At 36.7% G+C, this 15,162-nt stretch overlaps 1 protein-coding gene across 2 annotated transcripts in view; it reads right to left on the bottom strand.

Moving 5' to 3' along the window:
* Window positions 1-14,411, bottom strand: part of TUSC3 (tumor suppressor candidate 3) — a 104,134-nt gene extending 89,723 nt beyond the window's left edge. Inside the window, exon 1 of one of the 2 annotated variants that reach the window (XM_018069670.1) lies at window positions 14,342-14,411. Coding sequence is in view for 1 of the 2 variants with exons in the window: in XM_018069661.1 (XP_017925150.1) it covers window positions 11,155-11,178 (24 nt within the window). In the remaining variant the exon portion in view is untranslated. Of the gene's footprint in view, window positions 1-11,154; window positions 11,208-14,341 lie in introns of those variants that run through there. The other variant, XM_018069661.1, reaches the window with a different exon arrangement.
* Window positions 14,412-15,162: the final 751 nt, after the last annotated feature.

Genomic DNA, 15,162 nt, shown 5'->3' with positions numbered 1-15,162 from the left:
ACTTCCCCTACCTAGGTGTCCATTTGCAGATGCTGTTACAGAAAAAAATACCAGGAATAGGTGAACTCAGCCTAAATGAGTTAAGCCATTCTTACCCATCTTATATTGAAACCCTAGGTGATTTGTTGTTATAAAATATTTAAAGCACAAAGTAGTTTTACACCACTACTCATAAAGGAATCAAACAAAAAAAGATTTCTTCTGGTAATCACAATATGGCATATGGTTTCCTATTCTAGGAAGAAATATCATCTGAACCATTTTCACTCAACAGAACACAGCAACAGGACAAAAATCACTTCCATGAGGTCTCCTGTCAATAGACGGATAACAAGAGAGGCAACGATTAGAGCTTAATGAATAAGAATTATCCCTTTTATAGATTAGTGCAGAGAGTGATCATGATGAGATCAGAATCCATTACTAGCCTTCTGTATTTCAGGGAATTGCAGTAGGGACTGAAGAGGGAAAAATAAAAGCATCTAAAAGTGATCATGTTTGTTTTGATAGCATTTCACACCACATCATCCCATTTTTCTTCTCCAAGTGGTAAAGTAGAGTTTATAGGGCTAATTTATGCAGCCTAGTCTGAATTTTCAGGGAAGAAAAACAAATTCAAAAGCTATGAGTCACAATGAAGACCTTCAAGCCAAAGCAAGGAACCTAATAAATCTCAAAGACAAAAGGAGGTCACAGAGAAGGTAAATTATGCTGAGTCTCTCAACTTCTGCACTTAATGCCATGATTAGAAAAGTCACACATCCTACAATAATAATCTGTATTGAGTATCTGTAAAACTGAATGTCCTTTAGTATCTTACAGTTAGAAATAGTAACAGTGGTATTTGAAGGATTTATCCTTGTTCTTACTTTGCAGTGTTTGCAAACAGCAGGAGAGCATGACACAAGCGTATGCTAACAACTAAAACACTATTAGCATGAATTTTAACAAAGAAAACCTGAATCACATAAAACAGGAACTTAATATTTCTTTCCGCAGTGTAAGCTGTAAGCTAGCTTTCTGAAACAATGGCTTATCAACCTGGAAACAAATGAATGACTGATCCGAGCGACAGTTGACTCCTTAAAAGCCCAGAATTAATGAAAACAGAATTCTTAAATTTCTGTCTTTTCTTGCAAGGGGTACAGACTTGAAGGAAAACTGATGTGTGGCAGAAACAAATAACTGAATTAGAAACCAATACAGCATTCAGTGTCAACTCAGCAATGGGGAGGAACTCAAATAATGGTTCAAATATGGTGATGGCAACTAGGAGGATGAAGAAAATAATATGATCTAGTCTTTCTTGAATGCTGCAAACTGAGCTCATTTGGTCCTGACAGGCTGTATTTGCATAAATACCAGAACTATTGTGCACATGGTCTCTGATTTTAGAATAGATCATACAAATCAGAGGGTAAGAGAAAAGATGAGTACCAAATAATGAAATCAAACCCTTGATTCCTTTCCACATTTGTCTTCAGAGACCATAACGATTACAAGTGTGCCCTCCTCCCCCACCACAAGCAAATCCAGAGGGAAGATACTGAGAACAAAAGAAAAAATTCCAAACACAGATCTCTTCAGATACAGAAGTAGTATGAGTCAAATTTTGATGTATTTCACTATTCTTTCTCCTTAAAGAGCAAAATGTGACAATCTTAGAACAAGAGATACAAAACAGATCATGGGAATGACTTTTAAAATCTATCTGTACATACCAAGAAGAGTAGAATATCACAACAAAGAAGAGGAAGAATTGAAAAATATCAAAATTCTTGAGAAAAATGTTGAAAATATTCCAGAAAAACATGGGAAAGATGAAACCAAAGGTTATAAGGAAAAATATCTAATCACCATAGAAGCATCATGACAAAAAAACATACGAAGGAAAACCATCATATGAAGAAAAAGTAGAACCAGTGGGAGTTACAACATGAATAAACAGAAGAAAGAAAAATAATGCACCTCAATACTAAAGGGAAGAGAAATACAACCTAATACAGGAAGTGAAAGGAGGCAGTCTGAAAGCTGGCTTTGAACACACCTCAAGAACCATTTTTTTGGCAGAAAATAAATGCATAACTTGCCTGAGGGCAGCCACAAATGTTCCAGGATGGAGTCTGCTCTCTGAGTTGAGCCTGCATAAAGATTTCATCAAAATACGAGAATATCTTACTTCTAGGAAAAACAAAAACAAACAAAAACAAACAACAAAACAAAACAAAGAAACAAAAAGATAACAAAAACTAAACAAAAGGGGAACTAAATGTTCAGAATCAATCTGTACACTCATTAAAAAAAGCACCAGCTGGGATATAGGAAGGGAATAAGGAGACTTTTAGGTTAAAAGGAATATGAATGTAGTCTCAGGAACAAAAAAGTACCTTTTTCTGTAGCAACTTGAAACTGCAGCTGGTGAATCTGCATTTTATAAAAACTCAGATGGTTTGGAAGACAAGTTATACCTCGAAAAACAAAATAAAAAACAGGTGGAAAAGGCACTGGAAAACTGTACTAGAAGAGCTGGAAGTTATTTCTAGAAATGTAAAAAATCCGCAGAATCCCCACCAGAGTAAGAATATGAGATTATGAGACTGATCTCCTATTACACTTTTTCTTCATGAGCACTATGACTAGATTTGAGTAAAACTAGAAAAATGAGCATCCTTGCATCAATAATTTTTCAAGACTATTTGAATTATCCTGGTATTGTCAAAGTTTCAAAAGACCAGGGAAGCTGGGGGTTTTTGACCATGTGTAACCACAAATATTTGATGGACTTATATTGTACATTCAATTTCCTCTGCTTTGATGAAATTTCATAACATACAGAATCAAATTTCATAAATTCTTTTGATTTTAGGTCTAACAGTGCTTTTGCAGATCAACAAAACCTACCAGGAGCACTTACAGTACTTTTTTCAAAATTAAATTTACTAGATTTGACATATTATATGCTACTCAGAAAGGCATTAAAATATCAAAACCATTAACATTAGAGAGCTGAACTGGCTGAAAATGTGGGCTTTTCAAGTAGGTTTTTTTCCTCCTTTTTTTTTTTTTCCTTTAAACCGAAGGCTTATAAAATTCCTGGATTTACAAAAGGATTACACAGCACAGAGCACGTACCAAAAAAAGACTGCTACTTTTTCCAAAAAGAATTAAAAGTAATTTGTCTTGCCACACCTCAACATCAAAAAAAAAAATAAAATTGGAGCACACCCTTTTCTTGGCTATGAGATGGAAAAAGCAGGAAAAAAGGGAAGAACCAATTTTTCCAATGTATAAAATGGACAAGCAACCAAAGAAGACTGGGCAGAGTTACAGAGGAAGCCAGTTACACATCTAATAACTGAATTCAAATACCTGAAGTCTCCAGATGACTTTAACATCAGGGACAGTCTTATCAGTGACTCTCAAGCTGAGAAGGTAAGATAGCAAATTTCTTTTCTACAAAGATTTTAGAAAGTAATACCTTGTTTCATTACTTCAGAAGAAATTAGTGAAAGGTCACTTCAGTTTTAAGGTCAATTCTTCCAGAGTGAAGAAATTAGAGATTTTTTTTTCTCCAAATATCAGTCAATCTGCCTCTCTGAACAGAGGTATATTTTAAGGGCATTAACAGTACTTATCAAAGACAAACAAAAATATCTACAGCACTTTCCATGATTAACAATAGCAACATGATCCAGTCAATTTAAAGGACAACCTACTATAAGACTAGAAAGTGAAGGATCTAAAGCAGAGCATCCAAATTAATATAAATCTTACTTCACATGAAGGAAAATTCATGTTTTTATTTCTTTTTTAGAAATGAAAAATCGTAACACAGAAGGCGTCAGATGACACAACCACTTAATTACAGAAGTTTGGATACAAGTTCAGACTACTGATTTTTCCTTCTCTCCTGTACATTGTAGCCATTACCTCTATGTTAATGCAGGTTTCAGAGTAGTATGTCTCCTAATACTTCTTTTGTACTTTTGATCATGACTCATGTTCTTCACTGTGAGAAAAATCTTCATCTATCCTCACTTACATTATTTCACTGTCATTTGATTACTAATGATTATTCACACATTCTCTGCTGTCTCTGATATCTATTCTCCATAGTTTTACTTTGTTGTGCCATCCTTTTATTGGTCATGTTATTGTCAGAGTGTCCTAGCAAATTCTTTTTCTCAGCAGGCAAAAACATACATAGAAATATGATAGAACCACTAAATGTAGCATTCTTCCCTGTGACTAGTGCCTCAGTGTTTTCAAACAACAAAATCTTTTACCTCTCTCAGCCATCCACATGAAGTTCTGGCATTCTTTCATTACCCATACCTTAAGAAACAGAAGTATTACGCAGTTCCTTGAGGAAAAGTTCCTTTCTCCAGAATACTACCTTCCCTGGTAAGTCATTCAACAGAGGACAAAGGACATAGCATGGTGCTAAGTTAATGAATAGATTCTGTGGTTCAACAGGAGGTAGACAATCCCTAGTGACAAATAAAGCACTTAATCCTTTTAACATAAAATAATTACTTGGCACTTTTAGATTTATTTCTGTGTAGTTTAGGAAAAATATTCATAGACACCAACAGATAATTTTTATCTAATTAAAAATAAAAATTGTGATAGGACTAAAGCATAAGTTTTTTGTTGAATGTTCAATCATGACGGTACAAGCAGTCACAAAGCTTTAATGCAAAACCTAATGGTTTAAATATGTTGAGAAACTGCTGTTTAGACACTAATACTCAGCATTAATTTCTGTGTTGAATATTAAAAATGTAGTACCTTATAGAGAATAACTCAATAACTCACACTGAGGAAACTGGAAGTGGAATTAATGTCTACATTAGAAAAATAAAAATATGAAGTGAGTGTTTATCAAAATGACATTGCATTCTCAGAAAAACACTGTCATATCACAGTCCAAATTTTTACCTTCTGAAATTAACTTTCAAAATTACTTGAAATCAAATTTCTAAAAGTCTATGCATTTTTCATTCTTAGAAAAAGCAACTATAGATCTAATGATGAAAACCAGCTAAAAATGTCTCTTAACTCTTTGAAGATGAAAGATTCACTATAACTCTTCAGAACATTTTTGCTATCAAAACAGTTCATTAAACTCAAGAAAAGTTCCATTTTCACTTCTTGGGAGAAGTACAGACAACAAATTACTTTAGAAAACAAAGCTGCTGTATCAGCTAATGAACTCATAATTTTCTCCCTCACAGCCAAGCAAGCATGAGTTCTGCATGAGAGCACAGTGCATTCATTGCTCAAAAAAACAATGTTACTATAACTGAACAGCTTCAGTTAGGTTTTTGAATCACTTAAGATATATGCCAATAGTCTAATACAGTAACACAGCTATAATTACAACATTTTAATATGGTGGGACATGAAAAATGCTATTAAAGATAAAATTTCTGCTTTCTGTGATTCTACATGTCATCTGAATGTGTGAAATATACTTGAACTTACAATCTGCCCAACATTACTCACTTGAGGCTCTTGTAAAATGAACACACCTAAGGCGTCAGCACATCTCTCCTAAGTTTATGAAGGAAGGAAATATCATTCAGTTCTTACACTGGTTCAGTACTGCTACTGATGGCACTACAGGTTGCTAAAGCTCCAATACTAACATCACAACCAGAATTCTAGAGTGGAGTGACTTCAGGTCTCATTGCTTTCTGGTGCAGCCAAGTTACTAATATGTTTTCTACAGTACAAAATATTTTGCACTACAATAAATTATCAGCTTTAGTGCCTCTCCCCCCATTTGGCATTCTATTAAAGCCAAGTCAAATAAGGCAATATATGACCACCTATAGACTAAATCAAACATCCCTATAATCTTGTGCTATATTCTCTTTTGCTTGGTATCTGTAGAAGCAACAAGGTACTTCGATTAAGTAAGCCACTCTATGCTGTTAACTGAGGAATTTGGACCTACAGCTAACAGAAACTGAGATCAGAGCGGGCAATTCCAAAGTTGAACAAGCTTCTCCTTCCTTCCACCAGGTACTTACAACACAGATTTTGTGTAATTCCCCCCTGCTCTACATTCTTGTAATATACAAACAACCTGGAACACCAAAAGAAAAATGTGGATTTGAGCACCTTTATGTTCCCACCAAGGCCTCCGTTACTTTTAAAAATTTCAGGGCTGGCTCTCTGAGCACTGGGCATAGTGCGCTCTACACTTACTTCCTTCAGCCACAAGTGAGGTGACAGAGAAAGCAAGTGTACACAGATTATCCTGAAAAGCCCTCACTACTTTAAAGTAACCTTGATTTTTTTTCACTGCCCTCCCAACTTAAAGGGTTTGGCAGGCAGCACTCACGTCCAGATGGTGGACAAGTAAACCTACTTCAACAGATTGTATTACAATGCTTTATACTGAGCAGTTATTGGATTAAATGTATAAATAGCTGTGGGAAACCAGGACTTTCCTCTTTCAAATTATCATCACTCAGATAGAAAATTATCTTTCCTCTTGTCACTCCTCTGTGGCCCAGAGAATCCTGCAACTTTCTCTGAAGCTCTCTGTCTGTGCAAAAGGACAGTAGAATCCAGTTCACATACTCTGAGATCATTTGAGAGTGTAAACAATGTACTGGAGAGGGAAAACAACTGATATATTTCAGAGTAGGAGCTTTTTTAATTAAAGCCCGCTTTTTGAATTAAAAAAAAATAGTACAGATCACTTTAAAAGGACCCAAGCACCCAGAGGGGCAGACAGACCAGTGTTTAGGGTATTTTATGTGAAGTAGAATATAATTTCCCAGAAATCAAATTAATATCAACTATTCCCACTGTATCAGTTTCTGTGACTTATGATGAGGTGTCCTACTCCTGTTAACTAAATTGCTCTACAATTCCCTCGCCTAACTGTAGCTTGAATTCCTCTTTTTGGACAGACACCTAAACATATGTGGATATAGCTAATTTATTCCTTCACTGTATGTAGCCCTATATAGCCCTGCAACTTCTAGGGTATCTAGAAGAGCATTACTTCTGTCAGTCAAAAGAGATTTCTACCCGTATTCAAACACCTTCTCTGTACTGTTAGATAACCTTGAAAAAACAGAGTAGAGAAAGGAACTATATTTCAAAACATTCTGTCTGTTCAGCTTTATCACCCCTTACATTAATCTCTCTTGCAGAATCTGAGTCTCTAGTTATGTCTTTTATAGAAAGACAAAGATTCACACTAAAATACTTTAATAGGATTAAAAATAATTTTCAGTATCACATTTTTAGTATATCAGTACCCCAGTGAATTTAATTATGGATTAAATGCAATTTATATTTCATTCTAGTTTACTACCAAAATCAGAAGAGGGTTATATGGACTTGATAGCTAAGAGAAGTAAAAAGAACAAAATGTTTTAAGTAATAATTTGAACCACTTAAGTAAACAAAGACAAGGCAGCTACAATAACCAACGAAAGTTTAAGCAGTACGAATCAAAAATAACTCTCATATTTTATTGTTAAAATAACCATATTCCTCAGTATAGTGCAGAAAAAATACTACAATATAAATATAACAATTTATTATTCTAAACAAACAGACTCTTGCAGGACAGCAAAGTTTTGAGTTAAAGGCCTAACTTTAGATTCGGAATGCACCTCTGCCACTGACAAGATCCAAGACACAAAATATGTGAAAAAGCCTGAATATGTAGTCAGCATGACCTGAAAATATGCAGTTTAAAGTGAATTAGCTGATTAATTAGCTGAACAACTGTCAATTATTTTCATGAGTTATGAAAAACAGGTTAAGTGTCAAAGGACTTCATAAAACAATCAAGTTAACAAAAATGCTTGGTAGAAATTATAAAATAAAACTCAGAAATTAACTTATACTTTAAGTAGGATTTTTTTGCTATGCTACCTGCACTTTTGCTCTACAAGCTCAAAAATCTCCATCGAAGAGACATTTACGTGGCTCAGACATGAACACACACACATCAAAATCTACAAAAGCTAAACAGAAATGTCAATGTGCAAGATTCAGGACTAGACTCTGTCATAGTTGGCAATTTGTAAGGCAACTAGATAAGGAAAGCAAATGAACATGTAATAGTAGAGCAGAAAGCAATAGTGATATGGAATTATTAAAAAGTCAAACTAAATGCAGAGAAGAAAATGGTTTCTATCATTCGAGCAGCAGATGCTACAGCCAATAACCTTGAGCAACTCTGTGAGCTCAAAATGTCATTCCACAAAGGGACTGCATAACTGTAATTACCACTTCTGTTATGGACTTGATATACAAAATGTTCCATGTAACACAGCCAAACTCTGCTAAGCTTAATGACCAGTACATCTGAAATTCAAAAATTAGTTGCTTTAGATTAATCAGAAACGAGCAAGAAAAATTAATGGAATGGCACAATTCAGCTAAGGACTGCAACCGCTCAAAAAGAGATTATAAACTTGGGGTATTCCAGAATGGTATTATCAGATACAACCATCAGAAGAAAGTAAAATCCTAATAGTAAATCCTATTAGGTGAGAGAACAGTCTCCTCAGAGAAACGCTACAAGTTCTGCCACCACTTTAACAGTTATGAAGAAGAGTGTTTTCATGAAGAAGCCTGCAATGGCAAGAATACAAATCCCTTCTATGTAAAACTTCTGGGACTATTGTCTAAAATCAAACTATTGCCAGGTTGGGTTTTTTTTGTAATTCTGTCAGAAGCAATCCATTCAATGCATACATCAATTTATCTCCCAGAATATGAAGGACTTGTGATGATTGCATATAAAAATATGAGTTTCTCTATCTGAAATGCATCTTTCAGCTTCACTGTAAAATATCTTCCCATTTGTTTCATGGCAATCCGTCATGATGGAAAGTTGTAACAAAAAATACTTATAACATTTGATATACACAAACGACAATAAAGCAGGTATTATATTTTTATATCTCACAGCATTAGATGAAAAGATAATTTTTTTTAATTATACCTGCTTTCAGATTTATTACAGCAAGAGAAGGAGGCCTAAACCAAATACGAAGTTCCTTTTTGAGTTCTGATTATCTTATCCAATAAAAGGTGACCTTCAACACACTTTTAAAAATGAAGAGAATAAATCTGAAGACCCAAACCCATATTCAAAGAACCCAGTGCTTTCCCACTCTAATTGTACTGACTGATTTTTCCAGAGCACTTAGAACTCAAGCAGATACAATCTGTATTTTCCATGTGGTTGCACAGGATGTGCTGTATAAATGGTTATAGAACAGAACAGGGGAAAAGATCAATTATGCCACTGATCTGCCTTATGACAGCAAGGATGCCAAATGGAGACATCTGGGACAGAAAACTTCCAGTAATCCAATCACAAAATGCTATCAGACTGCTGTAAATGTCCTTTATTTCACTTATTGTATGCAACCATGGAAGACATCAAGGTTTTCCATGCAGATTTGTTAAAATAAGAACTGCTAGTTAATTTTGTCAAGTTTCTTCAAAACTTTAGTTAATTCGAAATAGAAAAGAAAGGGATATAGATGGGTTTTGTTGCTGTAAAAACCAGTAGAAAATAAAGACTTCTTGCTACTGCATTTTTTTTCTCTACTCTGTCCCCATTCTTTTTAGGACAGAGTAGAGAAAAACATTTAGAATTGCATTTAAGGAATTTTACATTTTCAGGCATGACTTAACACTTATTTCACTTGAAACAGTTATTTTAAAGTACTGTTTGAAAAAACCTCTCTCTACAGCAATAATAGCTAAAATGTCAAATTACACAAACGGATATAAAACCTCTACTTAAAATATATCCCAAAAATGGCTTGAAGCCAAATCTACACTCAGGCCTGAGTTTCCCTTCACAGATTCAATCTTTGCCATATCTGAATTATTAATAAAGTTTTTAAAGAGAAGTCTATATTTGGTATAACTGCCAAACACTTTCTGCATGCTGTCTCAAAAGCAAAAACATGCAGTGCTCCACAGTCTGGAGATCAAAACCAAAATTTTCATTACTAGAAGACCAAGAGGGCCTTATATTCAAGTTTAATGTTAAACAGAATTTCAGTAGACCAAGAGAAGAAACTTAAGTTTTAATTATCACTATGTTTTTTAAATAGTATCAGAGATCCTGAGAAATGAAGAATTTAACTCTTAAACTACATGTGCAATTGAATATATACTGAAGACTCCTCATTCATCACACATCTTTTTTTCCTCGTCTTTTTCTCCACTTGCTCTACCACATTTCCAAACATTTCTTTCTTTCAATAAAATACGCAGGCAGAACATTCATCAGAAGGAAAGAATGTTACAGATCATCAAAAACAGCATCAGGAGATAGCGTAAGAAACTAAGTAGTACTCTTTCAGTTTTAAAGCGATAAAGACCAAGGACAGCAGCTTTTGCTGCACGTTTTGCAGGCCCAGTTCCGAATGGGTGAGAATTGCTACCTTTATGGTGAACGATGACCACAAATTAGACGGGAAAGGCATTTTAAAGTGGAAGATACCATTCTGGCTGCAATGTAAGGAACATGGTAATAATCATCAATAACCTTTAATAAACAAGATTGGCTCAATATGAAAACCCAAATGAAAATGAGAACACATGGTGCAGAAACAAGAGGATATTGCCAATCTATCCCAGTGAATTTCAAAGAAAACAGAAAACTATGTTCAGGACTGAACATTTTCTCAGAAAAATTATCACATTTAATACTTTAAGCCTTAAAAAAATACACAGTTGCTTCTATTAGTAAGAAAAAAAAACCAGGAAAAACTGTCAAATGCTACCTTTAATCATTCTCCAAGTTGAGAAGACTCTGCATCAAAGAATAATCTGTTCTTTATGGTCATGATAAGGACAAGAAATACAGTCTCATAGATGTGGGTATTGAACACTCATAGATTTAGACTAGATCTTTGGGTGAGGGAGGGGGTAGGAAAGCCAGGAGCTACCCTAAAGGCTCCTAAGGGCACATCAGATACACATTTTTCAGGAATAATAAAAGCATGGCTGAGCTTTGGGATGAACTATCAATTAGATTGCCCTTCCAAGGAAATAAGAGAGGGAGAAAAAGGAAAAGAACCATTACAGATACATGAGTCTTGACGTCCTTTAAAAATACTCAGGGTAAACCAAAACATCACAACTTACCAAAAGAAAAATAGTTATTCCCATTGCATATCAGTAGTTTAACTAAGCTTCTGAATCATCCACCTGAAAGCTCAAAAATAAACATTACCCTCTATGAGAAATATTTCAACATTCAAACCCAATGTTCTCCATGTTTCAGTCACAAAAATTGTATAATAAAAAGCCAACCAGTATATTTCAAAGTGAATTATTCCAATTCCTTTCATTTTTTTAATAGTTTAATCTACTTCAAATTTGTATAAGATATATAAAAAGTATCAAAAGGATTTAGAATATGTCTTACAGAAAATGCATCTACGTCAATACAAATATATTATCTCAAATGCTGTGGAAACAGTCAATTTTTATTTTGTCCCATTATGCATATAGTTTCCAAGAGAAAAGTCCTTCTTCAGTTTCTTGTTGCTACTTCATAATCAGGAACTTTTTTTACTTTTCTTTAAATAAAGCAGGCTTTTCAAATCTAGTGAACCATGGGAGAAACTAATTTCCAAATCAGAAGTCTAATGTTTTCTATTTTTCTCCTTAGTTGTGAAGGATGTCATGAGTGTCCACAATACAGAAAAGGATAGAGCAGGATTAAAGCAAAGCAATAGGAATGTTTGTGTGTTTACATATTTGTGCAGTCATTCTAAAAACGGTTTCCATTAAACCACATGACTGTTTACTAATTCAAATCTATTTTTCAAGTAGTTCTATAAATTCTTGCAGATTTAATCAAATTTAAGACCAACCTTAGTACGTTTCAGTAATTTGCCTGAGAAGAAAGTTTCTTTAGTTATATTAAGAATATTTTACTGTATAAGACAATGTATTTTAGTAATTTAAGAACTTGCATATTTTCTAGTACAGCTATAACATAGTATTTCACAATCAACACAAAGTTTTACCAATGTTTTTCAGTTTCCCCATTCATCTTTCTCTGCTAGCAATAAGTCAACAAAGATACAACAAAGCCCATAGGAAAGAGGAAACTGACATGTAGTTTGGTTTTCTCTCACGGGATACAACATTGTAACCACACTACATTAACTGACCTCTTGCAGCGTTCACTCTGAAACCATTCACTGGGTTCAAACACTTTTCCAACTTCCAATAAAAACTACAGCAATCTTACCAGTCTTTGTATAAAACCTAAGCCTCACTTTACGTATCTAACCTCAATCACCTTTACCTTTTACCACTGTGCTTCCAGACAGTAATGTGAACAGGAACCTCCCGGAGCACAAGATCATGTGCTCTTTCAATTCACAAAATTTTTCTCAGAACAATTGTAAAATGTTATTTCCAAACTACTCACTGTAAGAAAGTTCAAGTTTCATTTTTCACATACAGATCTTTTTCCCACCATATATATTGGGCAAACTACTACAGCTTTTAACATGAGGTTAGCAGGGCAAGAAAAGGAGTCAGACTTTAGGTCTTCCATATACAACACAGACACACACAAAGCAAAATTCATATTATACATACAATGTATAAAACCCTGAAAAACACTAAGTTACACTTTAAGCTTGCATGTAAAGTGAGGAAGCACAGTGTTGCACTAGTTCCTCTAAAGATGCAGCCACAGCATACTATGTCTACATAAAGCCAGCAGTTTGTCTGTATGAGCTGTCCCTTGCATTAAATAAAAGTATTAAACAGGAATGAAAAATGGCAATAAAAATATGCAGAAAACTGGGATGTATTAGTTTAAATTAGCTAAAAAGGAAAACTGAACAACAAGCTTTACAGACGAGAAATATCAGCTTGAACTGTAAGACCAAATAGCTGAAAAAAAAAATCCCAAACATTTCCATCCCTTTATGTACCACCTCTGCCATAGCATTGGGAAACTTTCTATAAAGTAATTGTAGATGTCCATTTTAATTTACCATTATTTACTTGTTAGAAAAGGATTCCATTTAAAAAAGAAAGATTATTTCAGCTATCTTGGTAGCACAGCTGGCACTCCACATGAAAGTGTCAACAAAAGTTGCAATGCCAGCACATCACAGCAAGAGAGAATCAAGAGCATCAAACATTAAACACATTTTATTAAGAAAACCTAATAAGTTAAAGTTTTGAAAAGAAGTTAATTATAGCAGCAGAAGGGTAACACATTTACTGCTTACTCTTTCCAGAAAGAGGGGAAAAGACAACGCCTTGAGTGAAGGTATTAATTTTTTTACAATGACACCCAAGGGATTTATTTTCATGATCAGATTATTACTTAACTTGGTAATATGACAGTCAGTCCACTATTTAGATACTTAATAGTATCTAAATTATTAGATAATTCTAATTATCTAAGATTCTTATTAAGAATCTTACAGTAAGTTTGGCCTTTTAGAATTGTAGAATATCATGGGAAGGGACACTGAGTTCAACTCCCAGCTCCACACAGGGCAACATAAAAGTTAAACCATATACCCAAGAATGTTGTCCAAATGCTTCTTGAACACCAATAGGCTTGGGGCAATGACCACTTCCCTGGGTACCTTGTTCCAGTGCCCAACCAGCCCCTCATTAAGAACCATTTTCTAATATCAAATCTGAACTTCCCCTGAGACAGATTTAAGTCATTCCTTCCACTTCTGTTACTGGACATCAGCAGGAAGACATTGGCCTTTCCCTCTTTGCTCACCCTTGTTTCATTTGTTTGGCCCATAAGCCTTAATAACCTACACGGTTCTTTAAAGAAAAACAGAAATGTTGACCATCCTTCTCTTTGTCTGAGACACTAGTTCAAAGAAAGCATCAGCTATAAAAATTTTTCTTTCCCTCTCCTCTACCACCACAAAGCCCAAGCCCTCCTACAACACTAACCACCGGTTCAAAAAATTAAAAAAAATCAAAAATTATAAAACTCCACAGTTTGGTTAAAAGTTATCTCCTCCCAAAAATTAAATTACACTGAAACTACAAAGAGACTCTACCAGGTGGCCTAGCACTGGGTATGTGAAAACCTGGTCTGAAATAGACAGCAAGCTAGAAGAGAAGTCTAGCAAGCTCTAGTAGCACTGAAACCTAAAAGTGGCAAATATATATATTACAAGTTTACACATTTCCCTATTTAAATACAAAAGCTTCTAGAAATAACACTGTTGATTGTGAAACGGAATTAAAATCGCTTCTTCCTACACACCTCTCCCAGAGAACACCTTCAAAGGATTACCAGCACCTACACCTTCCACACACACACCTGATTCCATCGCCTCCATGTTATTTATTAACGTTGGGCATTTCTTTCAGTTGGCACCACAAACAGGGGGTTTAACTTCGATGTCCCCCAGGCTCGCCGCAGACCTGAACTCCTGGCCCCGGCTCTCAGCCCAGGCCCCCTGGGCCCACGGTGGCGGGCACCCAGCCCAGCGCAGCGCAGCCCAGCGCGCAGCCGCGGCCGGGACGGCGGCCCTCGCGCCCTCTGCTTCGGAAACCAGGGCGGCCCACGACAACTCCGCGAGGCACCGGCTGGGCAGGGGCAGAGCGCGGGCACGGCGGTCCCGGCGCTGCGCCCCAATCCGGCGGGCGGCGCTGGCTCCCGCTGCCCTGGAGAAGCCGCCGCCGGCCATCCCCTCCCGCGGCACGGCAGGTCGGCACATTCCGGCCGCCCGCCGCCCGCTCGGGGCTGCCGGGGGAGAGGGGCCGGCGGGGCGGCGGAGCGCGGGACGCCGGACGGGAGGGGACAGGGGGACTCCGAGCGGGAGGCAGCGCGAACTGGGCACATCCAGCCGGGCGCGATGGCGAAAGAAGCGAACGTCTCTACCTCCTTCTTTTCTGTCCTCCCCGAGCTGTCCGCAGAGCAGCAGCAGCAGCAAACAGGAAGGAGGGGGGAGGCAGCCCGGCCGGCAGGAGCGGCCGCTGCGGTGCCCGCGCCCAGCGCCATGTTCCGCCCCCGCCGGCCGCACCTGCGGCACCGCGGACGCCGCCGCCGCGCTCATTGGGCCTGCGTTCGGCCAATCGCAGCGCCCCGCGGCGCGGCGGCGCCTGGGAAATGTAGTTCGGGCGGGTGCGCTCCCGCGG

The sequence above is a fragment of the Manacus vitellinus genome, unplaced genomic scaffold (assembly GCF_001715985.3).
Source record: "Manacus vitellinus isolate BGI_N305 unplaced genomic scaffold, ASM171598v3 scaffold_0_pilon, whole genome shotgun sequence".
NCBI classification, from domain to species: domain Eukaryota; kingdom Metazoa; phylum Chordata; class Aves; order Passeriformes; family Pipridae; genus Manacus; species Manacus vitellinus.
The sequence above is the reverse complement of the archived record's forward strand: the minus strand, read 5'-3'. Positions and strand labels throughout refer to the sequence as shown.